We start from the raw sequence: 18928 nt of genomic DNA on the forward strand, positions 1-18928 counted from the left end.
TTGAAATTACTAGCGATATCATAAAAAAAAATAAACTCGGGGGGGGGGGCGTTTGCCCCCTTCCCGAAATGCGTCATGTTCCCCGACGACTCGGTCGAGTTCGAGACCAGCCACAGTTGGTTTCATAGCACAATTGTTTAAGGCGTCCATACACACACACGCGTTATGATAGACCATATATAGTATATATATTTAGATACATTAGTGAGAGAGGAAAAATGGAAACATCAAAAATGGAGTTAGGGTAGGGTGAGGCGCACGCCCCTTCCGAAATCCTCGATCTGTGACTGGCTACCCGGCCATGTGTATATAATAGGGATCAGCGCTGTAATTATGTCACTGTTCTCCTTTCACTCCCTTGGCGTTTTTTTTTTTCTTTTACTCCCTCCTTTTCTCCTTTTTTCTCTCTTTCTTCTTTTTCTTTTCCCTTCCTTCCTCTCCTCCTCCTCTTTCCCCCCTCTTTTTTCTCTCCTCTTTTTCTTACCCGGGGGGCGCGCGCCCCCAGCACCCCCCTGGATACGCGCCTGATATCACATCATATTGTATATTACTCAACGCAGTTAGTGCAATAAACAACTGGGTGCTACAATTTGCTAATTGCACCAAAGGTCGCAGTCGCTATAACGAAGAAGTGGCTTCAAGCAGATTTTATACGAGTTATAACAGCCAAGAGCCACATAACATAATATAACACATTCACACGAATTATGCCTCCTATCTTGCGATATCCTGTTTACAAGGTTTTCATTGTTTGACGTGTGGTGATCTCAGGTGACCTTTACAAAAAACAAGATAGTTCTCGTACTCAATATGAAACATTACACATGCTACATATATAAACGTATTCATACAGTACTTCCTTTCATAAGATATCAGGTTTACAAGGTTTGACATCGAGTGACCTCAAATTACTTTTGACACCAAAAACGATAGGGTTCTTGTACTTTAAACGGGCATCCACATTGCAAAGTATGATATTCGTCAGTTTCTAATCTTGAGATATTGTGTTTACAATGTTTTCACAATTTGACCACTGGTGACCTCAAATGACCTTTGACCACATGAAAAATAAGGGTATTTTTTAATGATTGGGCACATACGTGTTAAGTATGAGTTTTATCAAAGTTACCCTTCTTGAGATATCATCTTTACAAGCAAGGCGTCACACACATCAACACAATAATGACTGTACAAGTTTCTCTTGTCATCGAAATCAAAATGCAAACTAAGAATAAACCCCCAAAAAACAAAATGCAAAAACAGACATCATCCAACAACAAAGACAAACATATATGTATCCGAGACCACCATGAAAGAAAAATAAATAAAACAACTCACCAACAAAAAAATACAAGCAAATGGAATCGAACTAAAAAATTGATTACTCCATTCATTTCGAAATTATTACCGCGTGCTGACAGTTCCGAATCGCTGTAAATATTGAATGTCTATTCTGTCTGATCACTGAGTAAATAAGTAAACTATTGTGACGAAGATAACGATGATAGTAATAATAATACTATAATAATAATAATTATATTAATCATAATCATAATAACAATAACAAAAATAGTAACAATAATAATAATAATAATAATAATCATAATAATAACAATAATAATAATCTAAAAAATAATAATATTCGTTAAAATCCTTCTGAGAAAGGAAGTTTCTTTAGTATTTGGTAAACATCAAGCTTTCTGCAACTAGAGACACCTCTATTGTTCCTTCCCTTGAATAGAAGAAGAAAGGAATGAGAAGACCAATACTACATTCGTAGTTGGCACACGCTTGAATTATACTAGAGAATGCTAAAAAGGAATTCAAGTCAACATTAGTTTATCGACAACTCTTTTATTGCCAAGTCTAGTCAAGTAACAATTCGATAAAATTATGACTCCAGTCCAAGTAATTGACTTGAGTAAACGCTGCAAATTGGATAGCATGATATAAAACAACATGCTGGTCTGCTTTGGACAGTTCTAATCCACATATTTATTGAGGTGGATAGTGTAGCAAATTGAGCAAAACTTACAGTTGAATGAATTACTACTTTAATATGTAGAGAAACACAAAGAATGAAAGTCTGAAGTGTAAGCATTGTAAACCATTGCATAAATTTAACATAATGTTACCAATGATCTATACTAGTTACCATACTGTTAAACACATTATGAACCAATCATTTATTTTCTCTAACAGGGTCAATTGTTTCACTATTTACTTGTAATGTTTACACCAGTTCTTGTGATAAAAACTTGTGAGGATACTGTAGTGACAAACAATGTGACACATATATTCAAGATTAAAATATTCCAAACGGCTACTTGAAAACCATCTCAATATTTTGTCCCAACTCAAGATATAATTGATTGAATGTAACATATTTTGAAAGGATAAACCTTCAAATACAGATCAAAGCAGGGAGTCTGTGATATCATCCTGACGAATGCTCTTTAAACGTTTTACTAATGCTATTATAAACTTCTTGATGATTTATTCTTGAAAACTGATACATTTGCTTAGCTATACAGTTCTACTTAGTTAGAAGTTCACCCAATATACTTTTTGTTTCAGAAACATTATTTCCCTCTGTGTATAAATCATTAGCAAATTCCCCCCCCCCCCCAAAAAAAAAACAACAACTCAAAGACATTGTTAGCGGAAGTGACCTGATGACTTCATCCATGGCGCTGTTGCCATGCAGATGGATTTACAAAATATCATCGCAAAAAACATTCTTTTTAATAATTTTACAACGCAAGTCAGCCATCAGAAAATCCTTATAAGCTTTCTGTGTTATTGTTATTTGCAAGGAATGTAACACATGGTTGGTTCATTTATTATCACATCAACAGTTGTTACAATTATATCATTCTGCAAACAAAATTTCAGAAATAGTATTTATTTTAAGATTAAATCAGTGCTACAAAAGAAGGTGATGATTGATATATGAAACGGAGCACTAAGCCGTAACTATTCCTGTCTTAATACATGTCTTCGTAGCTTTACATGTCATGCTTGTGCATCGTAATATATTTTTTTTATTATCTGTAATTTGATTAGGAAGGTGCAAAAGGTTAATTGATGCAAAATAAAAGCAGAGTTCAGAGAAAAACAAAACGTTCGTGTTTCTGTATGTTATTCACTTAATTTGTTTACCTTGGATTGAATAGGGTTCTGTATTTTCTTTAGGTTATGTGAAGTTATCGATATCTAAAATGACTAGTGTATTCATATGTTATGATAATGCAACCAACTGTGACGAAAATTATTAAGAGAGGTCAACCTCAAAATAACATTATTTTGGAAACGATATTTGGGAATTTAATGCAAATGTTATCAGATTGTTTTGAATATGATAAAAATAATAAGAAAAAAAAAACGAGGCCACACAACCCCAACCCTGTGTGCCCATGTCTCTACGAAACCAAGCTAAAATTATCTATGAAATAAAATGGTGTCATGGCAATACAGAAAATGGTGTCCAATGATTAGTGCACGCATATAATTGAACTTAAAATGTCAAAGGTCATGTATTCTGTGAAGTTGAAAGATTCTAGAAGCGGATCTTTAGTCTCATGGAACAGTTACTAAAACTTGGTAGATGTATGTAGATGTATGACATGCTTCCAGAAAAAAATGGCATCATATTGGCATTGGTCATATGAAACAGACTTTGGAAAAAAATGCAAATTTCGTTTTTAAACCATATTTCAACATAAATAGCACTGGTAAAATTAAATGAGACTATGTAAACACAAACTGAGCAACCAATGAATTCATTTGAAGGTTAAAACTATCCTGTGTGGTATAAATGTTTGTTCATACAAACAAAGTAGTGAATTAAACAAAATTTCGGCCGTAAAGGTTTTCGAACGACTGAATATTACAACAATAGTCGGATCACATTGAAGGGTAATCCAGTGTTGGAAAGGTTGCACAGGATATTGTATGTCTACCTCATGTGGCTCACTCATCTCAAGCTTCGGAGGTTGCACACATATAACATTCATAGCAAACCATCAGCAATGCCTCATTTTCTTAAAAAATCATTTCGATTGAAACTTTAAGTTATTTATATATTTATAGGCTTTAATTTATTAATATCAATTCTAACTGGAGTGTTGTTGAAGAACATGTTTTGCTGTAAACTTCTGCATATGGACCAAATTTTTGGGGAAGCAGAAGGGGTATGGTTGATGGAGCTGTTTGACTTCAATTGGGCGAACTTGTCGCTTCTTTTGGGCATCTGGATATTTTTGCTTGGGTATGTAAAGTGTATCGCTTCAAGACAGCTGTAAGAAACCTGTGGTATTATTGCACCCCATCTGCTGGTTGGATTCATATGCTAGCATATTTATGGGCAGCACTTTGAATTACAAGTGAATCGACAGAAGATCGTACTGATGATACATATTAAGAATAGGAAAAAAACATTTTTGTTAATTTGTGTGATAATATCTAAGGGAAGCAATGATTAAAGATTTGTTGACAACAATTAAGTAAATGTAAACATTCAAATTCAGACATGTAAATATATATGCACAAATGAAAAGAATTTAAATTTTACTGTGCTATAGTAAACATTTTACTTTTATTTAAGATCTTTGTTTTCATTAATTTCTGGAAAATATCGAGGTACTTCATGCAGTGTAGAGTAGCAATATCATGCTGGCCATCATATGCAGACTTTGAATTTCATTTCTTCTCTTTATTGCGGTCAGCTTTACATCTCAAAGCCAAACCTGGCAATGACAATTACATTCAAAACAGTATTTTCATTCTAAAATCTTTCATATTATCTAATTAAGCTGATGAGATTCACCTTCACCTACACAAGAGAACGAACATGACAAGACCGTCAACCTTCATCAGGCAGTGAGAATCATTATTGTTAACTTTTTTTTTAAATTAACGCAGAATAGAAATCTTAAAGGGTGTGAAGACTCGCGCAAAAAGAAACGTCTAATGCCGGTATTCTGACCTAATTTCGAATGAGGTGTAACAGGAATGTTAGACACCACCATCGATCCCAGAAAATACACACACACAGGGCTTGCTACCGTCGGTAATAAGACATTAGTGTACAGTCAGTACACACAGCTGCGGTCAATACCCACAGCACAGTGTACAAACGATACAGCGATGGAAATCTCAGGTCCAGCTAAAGATAACAATGTATCACGTTCCATTACTGTCTGCTTTTATTAGCAACACGAAATAAACTTCACCTGCAAGCAACAGAAAGTTAACTTTTTCAGATGGCTGCACGCGGTTTGAAGCGAGACTTCAATGCCTTTAAAATGAAGGTTAATTGTATTACCTTGTATTAAAGAAGAAGCTTCAGCTGTGACTGAATCTATTGCAACATTGTAGGAATGATATAAATGAATTAACATCGTCTTACCACGTGTAAACAACAGTTGAACTCTCTGTACTGATATAATTGTGTACTCCCATTCATGAGTACTGTATTGTCAAACGTTTATTGTCACGACCTGTCTCTGGAGTGCCACCAATCGTTGTATTGAGTGTAATCCCAAATTATCCATAAATAATTAAATTGCAAAAATATTAAGTATACTAAAAATATTCTTACTTCCTTGTCAAAATAAGCATAGAAGATCCAATACAAAATGATTATCGTTTCTTTTGCTTCAATCTAAAGATGTAGAAGAATATCTGAAATTTAAAAATCCATAAAAAATGAAAATTCTTCTCAGTAGATCACAGAATAGTCATCTTGGTTGTTCAAATAACACCTCAGTAACTTCAGACACAGCATGTAGTTATCCTGAAATATAAAACATATTGTATTAGGAATCAACATTGTTTGATATAGGTCCTGAAAAGATTAAACCTAATTGACAGGGATGATATTAAGATATTAATATGTGTGAATATATCGTTTTCAAACTTAAAGATGGCAAGAAGATCTTAACATTGATCAATCATAACAAAGAGAATAATCAGTAAGGTTGATGAAAGTTCTCTGGATTTCGAAGCAATAAATGTATTCTTCAATATCATGTAACTTCATGTATTTTTTTATTGTTTGCTAAATATAAATAAATGCTTGTTTAAAGGAAGTTTCACATGAAAATATTACCTGTGATAACATGAAGTTCACATTTTTCCTTCTCAATTTCTGCACAGCCAGATATAAGTCACAGGCGCCTTCTTTCTCCAGACATTGGATTTGAGCTTTAGCTGTGACATACACAGCACTGACACCAACTCCATTTCTGAAATAAAAATGAGCAAAGTCCAGTTTCTCCTGAATTACTGCTAAACTATGTGTATGCATTTTAAACATGAAGTAGACAAACTTGTTAATAAAAGTCCTACTAACTGCTGGTTTTAACGTCTTGTGCAATGCAGCCTTATAGAACTGCTTTTTAAACCATCATTATTTATCCAAAAATCTTAGCTTTTATGATCCGGCTAATATGTACAAATCAGCAAATATACATACAGACAGTGCATAACTGTAGGACCAGATGTTATGTTTCTAGTTGACTGAATGAAATCCAACATCTTATGAAGATCTTCATCATCACCAAGAAATGCTTCAAAAGTCAAGTGATTCACAATAACTGATTCCTGGGAAAAAGATCAAGTGAAAATTTATGAAATTACTTGATGTAGTTAAGATATGTACAATGAGAGGTGGAATCAGTTGGGTAACTATTTCACAAGCAAAGCATAGAGAGCCATTCATTGTACTAAAAACCGTGATTTAATCCAAGAAGATGAATCATATTCTTAAATGTTTTACGTCATGATTTCTGAGATTACCGGATGATCTTGGTGTATGACTTCAAATTTCTGTGTTCTCAATAGATCTTGACTTTCGGTGTTAACACACTTCACTGTGATGGATCCATACGTGATCAACCCAGCATCTGGCCAGTACTTTGCAGCTGTCTATTAAATTACACAATAAAGAAAGAGGTGAAAACAATAAAAATGCCTAACAATCTTCATTATGCTTCTTTTTTTTTTATAAATTCTTGTTATAATAACAACTTGTAAAATAAATGTAGTGTTTTATGGACATTAAGATTCATTACTAAGTTTACTTTTATTGCAAACCAGATCATCAAATGATATTAGAAAATGGATGATAGGAATATGCGTGGATGTGAGAGGTTTAATGCAGACAGACCAAGTGGCCTAGTTTTAAAAAGCTTGCATGCCATAAACTTCTTACAAAAGTAATCCATGTCTTTTAACAAACCTTGTTAGCTGTGCTCATGTCATTCAGCATTATAATGGTACTGCATTTGTAATCATAGACAAGTCTCCAAAAATCTTCCAAGATTGAAGCCAGAGGATCTTGGGTCAAAATCATTGAACAATCATCCTATATAAAACATAGAAATATATTTTTTTATAAGAAACTAAGGCGTACAGGCAGCGAAATATTTGAAACAAGCATTTTCAACACCTAAATATTTTTCTGAACAAACATATCTGGTAGTTCTCCTGTGTTGCTTTAAATTAAAATTCCTGAATCAGACCTTTTGATCAAAACCACATCCATATATTTTTTTTTTTATTATAGAGCTATACATTTTAAATTCTTTTTGCATAGTTTAAAGTATTAATTCACTGTTGAATGGTACATTGCTACAAGAAGTTGAGTATTAATGTCATTTTAAATGCAGAAAATAATGATATCCAGGCAAACATTCAAGCATATATTGCTGTAGTCATATGCAAGTTGAATCTGAAGAACATATACCATTATGACATCATGGACGACATACTACTTACCGATAAACATAATTTACACTGATACAACAATATCAATAGTTAAAGTTAAAGGGCACTGACTTAATGCTGATATATTGTATACACTCAAAAATCATTGCACTTCAGGTTGTATTTGTATACCGCTGTTTATCTGTCAGATTGTATTTACATAACATTGTTTATCTTTCAGAAATGACCTTCTCAGCATCTGAGGCACATCGCATTACGGACGACTTAGTTTAACACACATACAGTAGTTTTTAGTCAGTTGCTCAGATGTAACACCAAACTTGGAAGGAAACTATGTAACATTTAAGGCATAATATCACAATTTTATGGAGCATATACAATTTGTCAGCGACTAAAACAGAGTTGTATGTACCTCAAGGGTAATGAGTTATTCATACACAGTTAAAAGAACATGTTTTGATTGATTCTTTAAATTAAAAACCAAAAACAATGGGTTAATTAACATTCTTTTTTAGGACAAAGTAGCTGATTTCATCATGCATTTTAAGAGTGTTGGAATATATCGAGAACCAGAATACCCGTAAAAGCATAACAACATTCAAAACTTTCTCTTTTTAGTTTGATCTTAATAAATCAACAATCAAATTCTGCCTAATCGTCTGGCTTAACTGACGTTCAAGATATTGAGTTTGGGGTTTCAATTAAAAATTGCAGAATATTTCTCTTCTATTAAAATGACATATTATCTACTTCTGGGATATATGGTTAAATAAACATCTTAAAACACCATACATCAGCCTGAACTAACCGATTCCTACTCTGCAATTGCATTTGGCACTATCATTACTCAAAGGACGCATTCTACCAAAATAATGTGAGTCTTGAGTTGCTTGACTTTATTAAACAATATAGTCCAGCAAATATTGTTCACCATGCAGGCTAATGCATAGGCTCAAATACCATCCTTTCTTCTTAAATATAGGAGCTTATCCTAAAATACCATCAAAAGTTACAAGTATTTATAATACCACTAGTCTAGGAAAAGCTTGTGAATAAATCTTCATGCATGGATGTACTAACCTCTAGCTTGGTAGCATTTACATAATCATTGCTGCCATGAGTAACACCATTTGACTTTAAGACTGGTCTGTATGAGTCCACTGTAAATAATTCAATAAATCATCATAGAAAACATTTGCTGGATACTTTTGTGATGGCAAATAAGTCTGATTAAACAATTAATTCCCATTGTCATTGGAAACAAAGTTTGAAGCAATTTTAATTAATTTAATCCATTTTCATTGATTTCCTATCTATTGAAACATTTGATAGAAACTAAAGACAGCCATGTACAAAGCTATTATGCTACAGTAAACACGAACAATTTCACACCATACCTTCATAGATTATTACATTTGAGAAATTGGTAAAGTATTTAAAGTGTAGTAAGAAAAAACAAGTTTCGTCCTTTAAATAAATATATATGTATTGAAATGAATCAGTTTCAATAGTTGTGCTAAATAAGTGCCTTAGTTAAAAAATAAAAAGGCATATACAGAATTAAGAGGTATATTTAGACTGTAGTTACCATTTTTATTAGTAATTTAAAAACGAAAAGTTCTGCTAAGAAATCAACTCAAAATTTCAAGTACTGAATAAGTGAGTAGACTGAATCCTTACTTGCGGAGCCAGAAGAGAATAAACTTTATGATAGAGACATTATGGTTTTAAGATCTCTGAAGCGGTCTCACTTGTAGGGGTGGAGGTTCTCTTCCGGAAACAAAGGAGACATTAAATGGTGCATGGTGCATTAAATGGTGTGGAGTGTTAGCTCAGTGGTTAACACCGGTGCCTTTCAATCATAAGGTCCCTGGTTCGAGTCACTCCCAGATTAATGTATGTCGTCCAGTTACAGAGTTGTTGACAATTAACAATTCATAATCATGGACGTTAAATATGAATGTGAGAGACTGACTTCGGTCAGCTTGCGGCTTTGATAAGCCAATTAGGCTTCTTCGCGAGTTCCTGCTTGCAGGAGGACCTAATAACCATACATATAAGTAAGGTCTTTTGAACTGGCTATAAATGCAAGGTTTACTAAAACTACTTTATGTGAGCTTTAAAAAAGGGAGGGAGTTCCTATTCTCCCGCAGCAAAATGAAAAGAAATCCCTAACTAAATTTTCCAACAACTGACGATCGGAGGAGAAACCAAGGCCCCCCTGGCCCTCCCCATTTTAGCACGCCGTTGATTGAAGGCTTTGTACATACAAGGAATTATTCCAGGAAATCTGTTTTTGTAGGCATTCTCTTGGGATTCTCCCATCTGCTCCTGCCGTGGCATGTTAAGTTCTTGGATTTTTGTCAGTGCCTGAAGGAGGAAGTAAGAAACTGGAATCTTCATGATATTGATAAGATAAATGAATTTGACATTCATAAGTCAGTAAGCTAACAATGTAATTGATGGTTAGCCTACAAATTAATATTCTCAGCAGAGACATGTTTAGTGTCCATTGGTTAACCATAAGATATTTCTAAAAATGTTTCTTACGATTGTCCAAGAAGAATGAGAAAAAGGAATAGTGCTATTAACTTGACTTGTCTTTAGTGAGATTTTTGTAACTGTACTGTAAGTCTACTGTACTGAATCACATAACCACTGATGACAGGTGAATGTGTTAATGTAACTCACACTAAAATTGTCCTACGTAAGATTGATTTGTAGTCTTTTGATATATTGTTATACTTAAGTAGACAGGATCCTAGAAACAGATTAATGGATATGTGTTGACATACATGCATTCAAGGGAACCATCTGAAAACATTAAATTCAGCTTACAGAAAATTCTTGAACAGCTTTACGATTCAAAGTCTGATCATCCATGCCCTTAAACTCCTCTGCTAATGTTCTTGTTTTCTCTGGTGTTAGCTGAGCCTGCTGCAAGGTGTCGTATATATATAGATACTGCACCTGTTGACATTACCATAACCGTTAATGACTTTTGTAAGCATCAATTAGTATGACAATATCAAAGTAAATCAACAGAGTATATTTAAAATAAGGAATTCATGACAATGCTCAGTTACTTTTCATTCTCCTCGACATACATGATGATTGAATGTTCAATCGAGCCTTGTTACAGATTAATGGAGTTACTAAGTATTGGACCCTTTAAGCAAACAAAGAATTTTAGATACAGAGAAATGAAAAATATGAATTTGGAGGTTTCATAAAAAAAAATTTAAGTTACATTTAGTTTATTGCAGCAGTAAAACACATTTTACCCAATAGCAAATCATATCAGACTTTAAGAAAAAATATTTTGACAAACACAAAACCTGCTGGCAAAAGTATTACTTCAGTAAATGTGAATCTATTACTAAATCACAAACCCGGGTAAGGACCATGTCCATTCTGTCTTCTCTCAGATTTCTGATAACATTATAGATGCTGATCGTGCTATTAGATCTAAGCACATCCACCAGTTGGTACAGGGCTAGAAAAGTACCTGTTGATCCACTCCCATCTCTGTTAAAAAAGTATTGCCGAATTATTTACTTCAAATTCACTTCTATGTAAGCATGTATAATAAACATCTTTATAAACTATTTTTTAGTTCACAAACACTGTTTCAAATAGTATTTGAAATCTGTTTTGCTACGATGGAAAAGTTTCCTATAGTCAACCTTGTAAAAATATCATAACACTTGCCACAAGAAATGGTATCTGTTATTTTATATTTATTCATTATATTAGTTATGTTAACTAATATCTGTAAGTGGTGAAAGATTGAACTTAATTAGAAATAATTAGACAAAGCTATTGTGGTAAGAAAATTTACATATTATTTTCATGTAGGTCTGAATCCTAAACTCTCAAGTACATGAGCAGAAAACTTGTTACCTGCAGTGGATGAGCATAGGTGACATCTTGGTCTCCACTTGCTTCATCTTCACCTGTTTAATGAAATCAATCAGGTTTGTGTAATCTTCTGGAACTCCTCCTTGAGGCCAACCATGAAACTGAAGCTGGTGGACATTTAGAATTTTGTCATCCTGTATCGAGATATAACACAATGTAATGAGTGTTATGTTACAGAGCTAAAGGTGGGATTTCAAGATAGATAATCCAACTACATCTGACAAAACTAAAATACCAATGTAAACAAAGAAACATAGAGTGATGTTTGCGTTTGAAGCATGTATCACATCCACTATATAGTAGCATTCATCTGTATTTATTTGTTGTTTGAGTACATAATTCATGATAACAAGAATGATGCATGTCACAAAGAAGTGATAAAATTGCCAAAACAGGCCCCAATTCCTTTACTAACAATGTTTGCCCTTTTTTTTTTATAAAGTACTTAACCTCTTCCATGAGATATAAACACCTGTGGAAACCCTTACCCACTTGTTTATTACAGTGTAAAACACACACAAAAGAAACAAAACATGATCATCTGTAGAAAAATGAAATTGTGGAACCAAATTTACATCTAATATGGCAAGTCATTGTGTTTCTCTGTGTAATTCATGTAAAAATGTATGGAAAATGGATCTTGACACATAAGACAAAGTGATAAACTGTACGTTTTGATATATAGCAAATCTAACACAATTTAACTCAAGCATATAGTAGTGTTTGTAACTGCCTTATTCCTGTACACTATTAAAATACCAAATTAATCTGTATACTTTTAAATGACTCACTAAAAGTAGACATAAGGGATATGTACATCAACACAATTTAATATTTCACTCACGTCACTGATTATCTTCAGCTTTCTGTTTGTGTATGTTTGGTGATTGGTTGCCTCCTGCAATAACACGGTCATCTCACCAAACACCTCATTAGTTGTCACTTTCCTAGGCCAATAGCTATAAACGTCTTCATCCTTAGACAATACAAAGGATATAAAAAATGTAACAACATATAAAGATTCTCTTGAGTATGCTAGGTGAATTCCTACTGCAATGTTTTATTTTTTTTTTAAATTCTATATCAGCACATGGAAAATATTGTTAACTTCTTCACACTCCCTTAATAAATCTATTGATCATATTAATATTAAAAAAGAATTAAAAACTGACGATTCCCAATGCATGTGATTGAGACTATGCTTTAATTTGTGCACATTAAGGAAGTTGATTGGATGTGAATTTATTTTTCAGATGATTTAGCTGATTTTCAATCTAAAAATTTTGGAAATGCTAAAAATAAAATTTACAGTTCGTTGCTCATGATACAGTGTAGTACGTATATGTTAGTTAAAAACAAATACATGCAATTGTTATTCATATCAAACTATATTTTCATGAAATGACATTCAATCAGGTGTGTTCATTTATCCAGTCCATAGTGTATTAAGGCTTTTGTTAAATGAATATGATTAAAAGGCTAAACATATCAATGACTTATTTTGCAATCTAAAATTAAACATTTTACCGAACTGTCAACCAGCATGACTAATGTCCTGACATTTTGTTGCCAAACCATTCTCCAAAATTGTTCAGCAAGACTTTTACTTTGAGGTCCTAGGAAATAATGAAGAAGTATTTTTAAAGAAAGGCATCATTCTTATCACTTAAAAAAAACAGCAACTTAACTATATGTGTTCTTTTAATTCAATTCAAGAAATAAAATGCAAACAATTATCCCCAGGAGAGTATGCTTAGTAATAAATGGTCGATATCTGGTAATATTATGGTGTCAGATAAACAAAATGACACTGTCCATTATTAGTATTAGTACTAGTCACCCATATTGTGGTGGAAGTTAAGAACATTTTTAGTGATGATTGCTCTTTCAAAGACTAACAGCACAAAATAGTTTTGAAAGTAAGGTTCATGGTTTACACTTACTTTAAGTGTTAGTAAAATGAAAGTACTTTCTTGATTAAATCACCTAAAAGTTACATATTCAACTGATATAGGGGTCCATAGTTCAGTTAAATAGCTAATTTGTAACTTAATGTAGCTACATTGATCACTTTCAAATATTATACTTATTCACAAGGTGTGTTGATTGTTCTAATTTATTGATAGTGTTCTCATGTGTTTTGTTGTTTTCTTTGACTGTTTGATAATTCGATGTAGACAATGTTCATCTTTTGGTGACAAATTACATTCCACACATTTTAACTTGATAACATCTCACTCTCTCGGTATGATAATAGGAGTTCAAGAATGACACTGAAATGCGTTGCAATCAGCAACAAACCTGCTGTGAAGTACAAATATATTGATCAAAGTCATGTTATGATTTGTAAAAATCTCTTTAAAGTAAATTAAGAAACAAGTAAGTAAGTATGAACAGAAGGAAAGTTATCTTATGCAAATGTGTGGAGAATAACAGTAAAACATATTCAACAAGAATGGTTTACCTCTTGCAGCTATGAACCTTGCTTTCCCATTGCGAGCCTGAAAATGAAATAAAGTACTTATAATCATTCATATTTTACTTCCTTTCCAAAAATGTTTCAATTTCATTATAATAATATAATAGAAGATTTTATTTGACAAAATCTATCATGCATGAAATCCAAAAGGTGTGAAAACAACTTGTGGTTCATATGTTGACTAAACATCCTACAAGAAGAAACTACAAAAAAGATAAGGATCGCAACCTTAAATTAAACCATTTATCTGTACTGCTAAAAAGTGTTAAGTACATGAAATTGCGTTTTATTGATAAATATGGGAAACTAGCAAATACAATGTATTTTCTAGCACAACTACTTTGACATATTCAATAATTATCTGCCCTTCAAGGTGTAGTCATATTTCAAATTACTTATAGTGATGGATACTTTACAGCCAACAAAAAAGTCATAAAAAAAAATAAAGTGTCACCGAGCAATAGTAAATTTATAAAAGAATTTTTCACTGGGCACTACTCTGTATTATTGCAAAAATGTTAAGGCGATAATCAAATAATCATAAAAGATGTAGAAGCTCAGCTATAATACAAACCAACTACCCTTTTGTAATGGATTAAATACAATTTGTATGGAGTCCAACGCACCTTAAAAATATTGCCATTTTGAACCCTCATAACCAGAATTCATCTCAAGTAACATATATTTGTCAATAGGAGACTTTTATCACCAAATGAGATTCATATTATGGTAGCATTTCTAATCAATATGACACAATTAATGATGTCATTGGTCTAATTAGGTATTAAGCTTTACAGAATTCATAGGCAACAATATTGTTAAACTGTTTAGCACTCAATTAAGTCAATGAAACCCTCTTTTGTAGCTGTAATTTTTTGCTCAGTATTAACAGGAAATGTCACACTGTTTGCCATAATACACTGTTAATGAAAAGCAAGGTTACAGCAAAAAAATATTGCAATGGATGAGAATCTACTGGATTGATTGATGAAAATCATCAGCCCTATGCAATTACATGCATACTATTTCTAACCCATACCACTGACGCCACAGCAATAGTACATCACTAGATATAAATGTCACTCATGCAACATGAGAGCTAGTAATATTAAAACCAAAACGAAAAGGAAAGTTAAAAGAAGGAAAGCAAGAAAGAAGTACGAAAGAGGCTTGTTTTACTATTTAAAATGCTATATATTCAAATAGTTAGCATGTTCTCACACCATCTACCATCAGTGGAACCAGTAGAAGAAGAAAAAGTGATATGATGTTGCATTGTAGCAAGACACATAGAAAACATGTACAGTAATGTGTCAAGAACACTTTACCCATAGCCAATTGCACAAGCTTGCAATGAAGATTCTTCTTCAGCTAGCAAATTACTGTTTCAAGTGCTCGGCAGTTTAACTGATATATACCTTTATCATGCTGGCATTGTAATAATCTGACTCTCCTGTGTTCCCAGATACCTGTAACTTTACTCTTGTATGATCATCTTGTAAAATTACAAGATTGAAAAGGAAAAACATCAACACAGTTGGATGAGCTGTTACGGGAAACATATCTTTAAACGTTGAACAATGTTTATGTCTAAAGATATGTTTAGAACATGTAGCAAATAATGGGAACTGAAACCATTACATTAAAACTAGGTGTAATTTAACAGAATTACCATGCATGAAATATGTTTGAACATGCTACCAACATGCACAATAATAAAACAAGCTGAGAAGACATCAAAAACTGGATGTACAGTAATACATATTATATACCTTTTAAGTATTCGTCAGAATACAATTAAGCACAATGTGTTACAAGTGTGTCGTTTAAGTAGGTATATCACTAAGAGCTGTGATCAATTTGGAAGATCATATTCCAAGTGACAGAATTTGAAGTTGGAGTAACTTTTCTTCAACCTATCTTCATCATTTTTCAATCAGAACCAATGTACTGCAAATGTTTTCTGCAGGATGCAAAAAGTATATATGTTTTATGATGACAAATCAAATGGTTATATAATGTTGCATTGCTTCAATTTCTACTATTGCTGTGGAATCTTAACAATTCTCTCCTAATGAGGAATAAACTAGTCAATAAATTCAACAACAACATAATGGAATGATGCTTGCACAATACCACTTTGCATCTTACATTATTTGAATGGTATATATTATTTCACTGATAAGAAAACATTAAACACTAAACAAGTATTCAAATTTGAATGGTCTTTAAATCTTATCATGTAACAATGAACAAAAGGTATGGTCATTTGGTGTAGGCTGCATGTTTGCCATCATGCACGTACAAGAAGAATATCTGTCACAATGCAAAGTTATTCTCCAAATGGGCAATGGATTTATCAAGAAAACGGCGATCGTAAACAGAGGTACTTACATGGAATGATCTTGGACAAGCTGTTCTTTGATTGCAATCTTTCATGCCGAAGCGCTTCAGAACACGGTTGTTGCCGACCTCTCGGAAGAACCTTCACAAAGACAAAAAGGTGGTGATCTAATTTCTCTACAGCTGAACTGTAAATGAATTACAATGTACAGTTGACAGTATTAGTTAGTATGATTTTATCATTACGAAATATCTCTCAAAGTTTACCCTTTACTTGATAACTGAAGGTAATTTTTACACATCTTGATAATAAATAAATTAATAACATATACTCACCATAAACTCCTTGACAACATCCTCAATGACAATTCTTCTGTCTCTGCTCATGTAGTCTTGAAGTTCGGACACTTTCATTGGTTTTGGTGGTGTTGTCTTTTTGGCAGTGTCTACATTGATGTAGACACCTGCATATTGTTCAATATCAACAGGGTCCTCATAATCACTGTCTTGTTTTAACTCTCTCTCTGTAGATGCCTCTGATACAACTGTGGATCCAACAGCCTCATACGTTGAACCAGATTCAACCAAGCTGCTAATTTTGTCTCGAGGTACTTCATATCCTTCAGCCTGGTCTCCACTGACTGGTTGATTAAGATGTTGATATTGATCTGGTGATTTTAGCATTTCATTTTTGTCAAGGGGTATATACTCAGTTTTGTCTTTGACTTCTGTTGGCAAATCTATAGGAACGTAAGAAAAAGAAACTTATTGCCTCAATATACATTTGATATGCTGAAAGGATAATTTACCTGTACAATGTTATCAACTGGTTAACTATATAATATGAGAACCAGGAGTTTACATTTCATCAATGAACATCTACTGGAATCAAGATGCTCAAGCTATGTACGTTAGTAATTATATGAGATGGATATTGTATAACAAGATACATACATGTCTTTGTATGAAGTGGCCAAAATAAAGCATTCATATCATAGGGTAAACGTAAATAGCGAACTGCACTTAAAGTCACGCAGAAAAGATTTATATATATAATTATATTACAACGTGAAAGAATCATTCCCAAATTATATCTTAGAAATTTTCGACACCCTTCTCTAGAAAAGGGAACTTCGTTTATTAAGTATAGATATCTGTCAAGAGATCTTTCCTGCCAATCACTTGTACGTAGAAACTAGGCCTGGTAGCTAGCAACAAATTGGAACCGGGAACCTGTTAAGATTACCCGGTCGGGTGACGGGTACCCGAAACCTTGAGGAACTAGCCAAACACAATGTACAAAGTACATAAATGGCAGATCACAATGCCACCTTACATTATCTCTCCAAAATATACGTTTTCAATCGACACTCCTGTTGTTATGAATAACCAAATTTCATGTTTTGATGTATGATAAGTAATAATGCAAATGCACATGAAATAAAGAAAAACCTTGCAAAACCAATACTTCGGATTGTTTCATTTACTACGATCGAGGGATCGCATTAGCTGCTGGATTGCGCGATTCCAGCATTTTCATTTCAAATTCCGCATGTCAAAAGTTGCAAAGACTGGATTTACCGTAACAATGTCAGCTCTCAACTTGAATCAAACATACATTACAGCTGTAACTGTGTAGGGATTCTTCGCAAAACGATCGCAATTGGAATAAACGTTTAGAAATAAGCCACTTGCGATTATTTTTGTTTTGTTATCCCGTCTATAATCCATCTTAACATCCTGTACATTTTCTTGCCAGTCTTTCTTTTTATGAAATAAATGAATGAATAAGCACTTATTTTGAGAATTTTAATATTTACGCAAGCACGATTGATACAGTAGCTACAACTATGAGAGGAAAGTACTAGATATGGACTACCAGAACTAGCTGCATCATGACAACAAAGACATGTGCGCTCGACAAACTATGTTTGCGTACAATCCCACAAATCTCCGACCACATGGTATCCTTTAAATCAAAACATGAAAATGTAGCCTAACCATCTGTTTATTCGCTCAAATTGTGTCACAGTTAGCAGGCACTACACATATTCATCAAAGGCTTTCGTTATTGCTGCTATCTGCGACCACACATTAGCCTAACACCACACTAAGTCAATTAGGATATCTAGCCTAACCATCTGTTTATTCGCTCAAATTGTGTCACAGTTAGCAGGCACTACACATATTCATCAAAGGCTTTCGTTATTGCTGCTATCTGCGACCACACATGGTAGCCTAACACCACACTAAGTCAATTAGGATATCTAGCCTTACCATCTGTTCATTCGCTCAAATTGTGACGCAGTTAGCTTGAACTCAAATATCCATGTACTAATTTCATTATTGCTGTTATCTTTGACAACATGGTAGCCTAACACCACACTTATTCAATGGAAAATTCTTGCCTAACCACTTGTTTGCAAGGACAAAAATGTAACCCACTTTGCGTAG

General features: G+C 33.4%; 2 protein-coding genes across 7 annotated transcripts in view; both read right to left on the reverse strand.

Moving 5' to 3' along the window:
- LOC139984175 (uncharacterized) overlaps nt 1-18928 on the reverse strand; it is a 260085-nt gene that overhangs the window by 200750 nt on the left and 40407 nt on the right. The window lies entirely within an intron of this gene.
- LOC139984233 (receptor-type tyrosine-protein phosphatase mu-like) lies at nt 761-16967 on the reverse strand. Of its 4 annotated transcripts, none has more exons than XM_071998077.1 (15): nt 16811-16967; nt 16526-16616; nt 14117-14153; nt 13192-13268; nt 12497-12628; nt 11635-11786; nt 11124-11259; nt 10570-10701; nt 10002-10101; nt 8812-8891; nt 7244-7369; nt 6802-6930; nt 6479-6606; nt 6113-6248; nt 763-5797 (listed from the first exon to the last, which is right to left on the reverse strand). In XM_071998077.1, exons 1-15 carry the CDS (start codon nt 16828-16830, stop codon nt 5723-5725), a joined length of 1551 nt encoding a protein of 516 aa, XP_071854178.1. In that variant the 5' UTR covers nt 16831-16967; the 3' UTR covers nt 763-5722. The 4 variants fall into 4 exon arrangements, with proteins under 4 accessions (XP_071854161.1, XP_071854178.1, XP_071854155.1 ...); XM_071998069.1 differs by having other exon boundaries at nt 769-5797; nt 13180-13268; XM_071998060.1 differs by lacking the exons at nt 16526-16616; nt 16811-16967 and adding an exon at nt 15550-16088 and having other exon boundaries at nt 761-5797.

The sequence above is a fragment of the Apostichopus japonicus genome, chromosome 2 (genome assembly GCF_037975245.1).
Source record: "Apostichopus japonicus isolate 1M-3 chromosome 2, ASM3797524v1, whole genome shotgun sequence".
In the NCBI taxonomy this organism is placed as follows: domain Eukaryota; kingdom Metazoa; phylum Echinodermata; class Holothuroidea; order Aspidochirotida; family Stichopodidae; genus Apostichopus; species Apostichopus japonicus.

Bases quoted from the DNA above. Each gene is read 5' to 3' on its own strand.
- LOC139984233 (XM_071998054.1), bottom strand. From the start codon at position 15,693: ATGTTTCCCGTAACAGCTCATCCAACTGTGTTGATGTTTTTCCTTTTC. The intron at 14,154-15,549 runs GTATATATCAGT...TTTCATTTTCAG, and splicing joins ACAATGCCAGCATGATAAAG to GCTCGCAATGGGAAAGCAAG. The intron at 6,607-6,801 runs GTAATCTCAGAA...TCTTTTTCCCAG, and splicing joins TCATACACCAAGATCATCCG to GAATCAGTTATTGTGAATCA.